This window comes from Juglans regia, chromosome 16 (genome assembly GCF_001411555.2).
Source record: "Juglans regia cultivar Chandler chromosome 16, Walnut 2.0, whole genome shotgun sequence".
In the NCBI taxonomy this organism is placed as follows: domain Eukaryota; kingdom Viridiplantae; phylum Streptophyta; class Magnoliopsida; order Fagales; family Juglandaceae; genus Juglans; species Juglans regia.
In genome coordinates, this window is record NC_049916.1 from 3,180,945 (window position 1) to 3,184,713 (window position 3,769).

A 3,769-nucleotide genomic window follows, 5' to 3' on the forward strand; every position below is an offset into this window, starting at 1 on the left:
CGGTCCGATTCTGGACCCGTTCCTCCTATTTTAAAACCGATCAAAACAGATTTTTTTGTTTTTTTACAACAGATTTTCATTTTCTATTTTCATAGCATTTTTTATACAACATATTTTTTTTATAGCAAATTTTATTTATAGCAGATATTTTTATACAACAGATTTTTTTATAACAGATTTTTTAATGACAAATTGGTACTTAATTAAAATAGAAAAATCGGACCAAATCGGATTGGAACCGATAAAATCAGAAATATCGGTTTAGGAGAGAAACCGGTACGGTATTGGTTCTGAAAATACAAAATCAATGTATATCGTTTCGGTCTTAAAATTTATCAAAAATCAAATCAAATCGAACCGATTACTCTCTAATCTAGGCCTTACTCATTTTATCCCTAACGATCTAATGTCGACCATCCCTCCAATAATAGGTTAATTACAATGGTGATACCAAAGTTACAAACGGACTTTTTTGTGCGCGCATGAGATAATGGGTCCCCATTTTTGATAGCTCAAGCTCAAAGAGCTAGGGCATCGAGAACACAGCAGAGTGCTGCACTCCACATGGAGTGTAATAGAAGAAAAGAGTAGGTCTAATTAGTAGGACACTACTGCACCCTACCGGGTGTAGCAAGAGAAAGGTCACCGACAAGGTTTTTTAATACATTTTTTTAATTTCTTTGAATATTTTAAAAACATTTACGATATTATTAAAAAAAAATTTTACTTAATTATTAAATTATTGGGACTCAATCTCAGGACAGAAAGTATTTTCCAAATTATTAATACGTACAGTGGGTGGGCCATGCATGAGTTTGTAATTAAACAAAGGGCATAGAGGGTTTGGGATGTATATATCTCCTTAATTAATATACAGGGCATAGAGGCCGTCCAGCGTTTACTGCTGGGCATATGTGAGTGCAATGTTGCTTTTAAATATTTTTTAAAAAAAATATTTAAATTTATTAATAATTATTTCTTTAATTATTAATAAATTATTTCTTTAATTATTTCTTTAATTATTAAGTAAAAAAATTTTACAAAATATATAAACAATCAAAATGAGAGGTCAAAATCATGAGACAAATTAGCATTTTCCTAAATAGTAAGCAGCTAACTAGCTAGTTAGGTTAAGTCCATGTGAAATTATCATTTGTCCTAAAAGTTTAATCTGATTGGAAGTGGTAGATTTTTTATTATTTGTATTATATTCTTAACACTCTCATTCACGTGTGGATCAGTATATTCCTCAATGAATAGGCCCAACACTTGAAATATTTAATCAAATAGGTAGAGTGTAGGGTCAAAGTTTAAACTCAGTACCTCTATTCTGATACTATGTAAAATCATCATTTATCCTAAAATTTTAAGCTGATGAGAATATGTAACTTTTTTATTATTTGTATTATATTCTTAATAATCCGAAACCCTAAAATTGCTCTTACATTCATATATAAAGACCTAATGAGCCATCCATAATGTTTATTATTAAAATATATATTAATTTATGACAATTAGAATATTTTGTAACATTATATTTTTTTTTTGAAACCAAACTTGTTTCTCATTACTACAGCAAATGTTGGATACATGGAGGGGCTTCCTCCAGAGTGATGCTCTTCTCAGAGAGTTTTACAGCATCCTTTGCTAAACTATGCGCCATACAATTTGATGATCTAGGTATATGATGAAATGACCAGGATTTCAATCCTCTAAGTTCTGCTTTAATATCTAGAATCATTAGACCTACTGTGCTCCAATCTCTTCTCTCTGCGTTAATGTCTTGAACCACATTGAGTGCGTCACCTTCCAATATGAGGTTTTGAAGCTGTAGATGTTTACATAAGATTACAGCCTTTAGAGCCGCCAAAGCCTCAGCCAGCTTTGCCTCCGGAAACAAAGTCCTTTGAGATCTCATGGTAGCAATTACCTTACCTTCCCAGTTCCTCACCACCACCCCTATGCCAATTTTGCACCTTGATCTGTCAACAGCCGCATCCCAGTTTGCCTTGAAGCCATTCACTTGTGGAGGAGTCCATTCTGCTGCTTGGGGCCTGTCACTATGTCTGGAGGGACAGCTTGCGTTTGCATCTTTAAAATCTCTCAGTTTCTGGTAACTGTTATAGATGAGCTTGGAGGGGTTCTCGAATTTCTTCTCAAACACCAGTTCGTTCCTTCTCTTCCAAACTAGGTACACTGTGGTTGTGAAAACTTTGAAGTCTCCCTCGCTTACTTCTGATTTTAGGTGGCTCAATAAGTCCTTGAAAGAATGGAATCAGACTTTCATTTTCTGAAACTTCCTTGAGCAGATTCCCCATACATCCTGCACCACAACACATGACCATAATGCATGAATTACACTCTCGGGTTCCCTTTTGCACACTGGACAAAGATTTGATTCCGTAATCTTCCTTTTGCTGAGATTAAGATTTGTCGGCAGCGAATTGTGACAGGCTCTCCACAAAAACATTTTTACTGCAATAGGGACCTTTAACTTCCATATGGGTCCAGCTCTCTCTACAGTTCACACATTGAGAAGCTTGTCCTTTTACCTGTTTTTCCATATCCCCGAGGAGATGGTATGCACTCCTCACAGTGTATAACCCATCTTTGGTGACCTCCATACCTGTTTGTCCGCGATACCCCTCCGGCTGATAGGAATCTTAGATATATTGCTAATATCTTCTTCACTGAGTATGTTCTTCAGAAGGTCCAAGTTCCAACCTTTCGTCTGGTCATCTATCAATTTGTCTACTGTCCAGTGTTCCATTCCTTCAACCCGAGGAGTCTGAACCTTATAAGAGGTTGGTTGCTGGATCCACTTGTCCCTCTACATGTTGACTTCCTTTCTATTCCCAATTCGCCATATCAAACCCTCTTCAAGGACTGGTCTGGCCTCCATCATACTTCTCCAGACATAAGAGGGACAGCTACCAATTCTTGCATGCAAAAAGTCAGTTCTATGAAAATACTTGGCTTTTAAGACTTGAGCCACTAGAGAATCCTTTTGTTGGATCAGTCTCCAACCTTGTTTTCCTAATAGAGCTCGATTGAAGAGATCAAACTCCCTGTAACCGAGACCCCCTTCTGTTTTGCTCTTCCCTAGCAATTTCCATGGCAACCATTGGGTTTTTCTTTTGTCTCCTCTACTACCCCACCAAAATTTCTGCATTAGAGAATTAATAGCCTTGATGATAGCCTTGGGGAGTTTGAATATACTCATGCAGTACGATGGAATGGCTTGCACTATTGACTTCATAAGTACTTCTTTTCCTACATTAGAGATAAACTTCACCTTCCAATTATTCATTCTGGATCTAATGGAGTCCAGGATTGGTCTAAAAGAGGAGAGTTTGTTCTTCCCCACATAAGAAGGTAAGCCGAGATACTTCTCAAAATGGCTTGCCTCCTTCATTTTGGATGTCAACAGGATCACCTGTTTAGCGAGTGCAGGGGTATTTTTGCTGAAATAGATGGCAGATTTCTCCATGTTTAACCTCTGGCCAGATGCTACCTCATAAGAGTTGAGAATCCCATGCATTCTACTCCACTCCAGGGCATTAGCTTTGCAGAATAACAGACTGTCGTCTGCAAAAAAAATGTGATTTACCAACAAGGAGCCTCTAGCAAAAGGGAAACCTGAAATAAAACCCTTTCTCTCAGCTACATCCAGATTATTCCCGAGTACTTCAGTGCATAAGATAAAGAGATAAGGGGATAGAGGATCCCCTTGTCTCAAGCCTCTCGTTGGTGAGAAGAAGTTCTGAGG

General features: G+C 37.2%; 1 protein-coding gene across 1 annotated transcript; it reads right to left on the reverse strand.

The window, feature by feature from the left end:
* Positions 1–1,570: 1,570 nt before the first annotated feature.
* Positions 1,571–2,770, reverse strand: LOC118344870. The gene is made up of 2 exons (XM_035686618.1): positions 2,627–2,770; positions 1,571–2,260 (listed from the first exon to the last, which is right to left on the reverse strand). Exons 1-2 carry the CDS (start codon positions 2,768–2,770, stop codon positions 1,571–1,573), a joined length of 834 nt encoding a protein of 277 aa, XP_035542511.1.
* Positions 2,771–3,769: the final 999 nt, after the last annotated feature.

Excerpts from the sequence above, each read along its gene's own strand:
- LOC118344870 (XM_035686618.1), bottom strand. The coding sequence starts at position 2,770 with ATGGAACACTGGACAGTAGACAAATTGATAGATGACCAGACGAAAGGT. Across the intron at positions 2,261-2,626 it reads GGGGTATCGCGGACAAACAG|GACTTATTGAGCCACCTAAA; the intron begins GTATGGAGGTCA and ends CATTCTTTCAAG.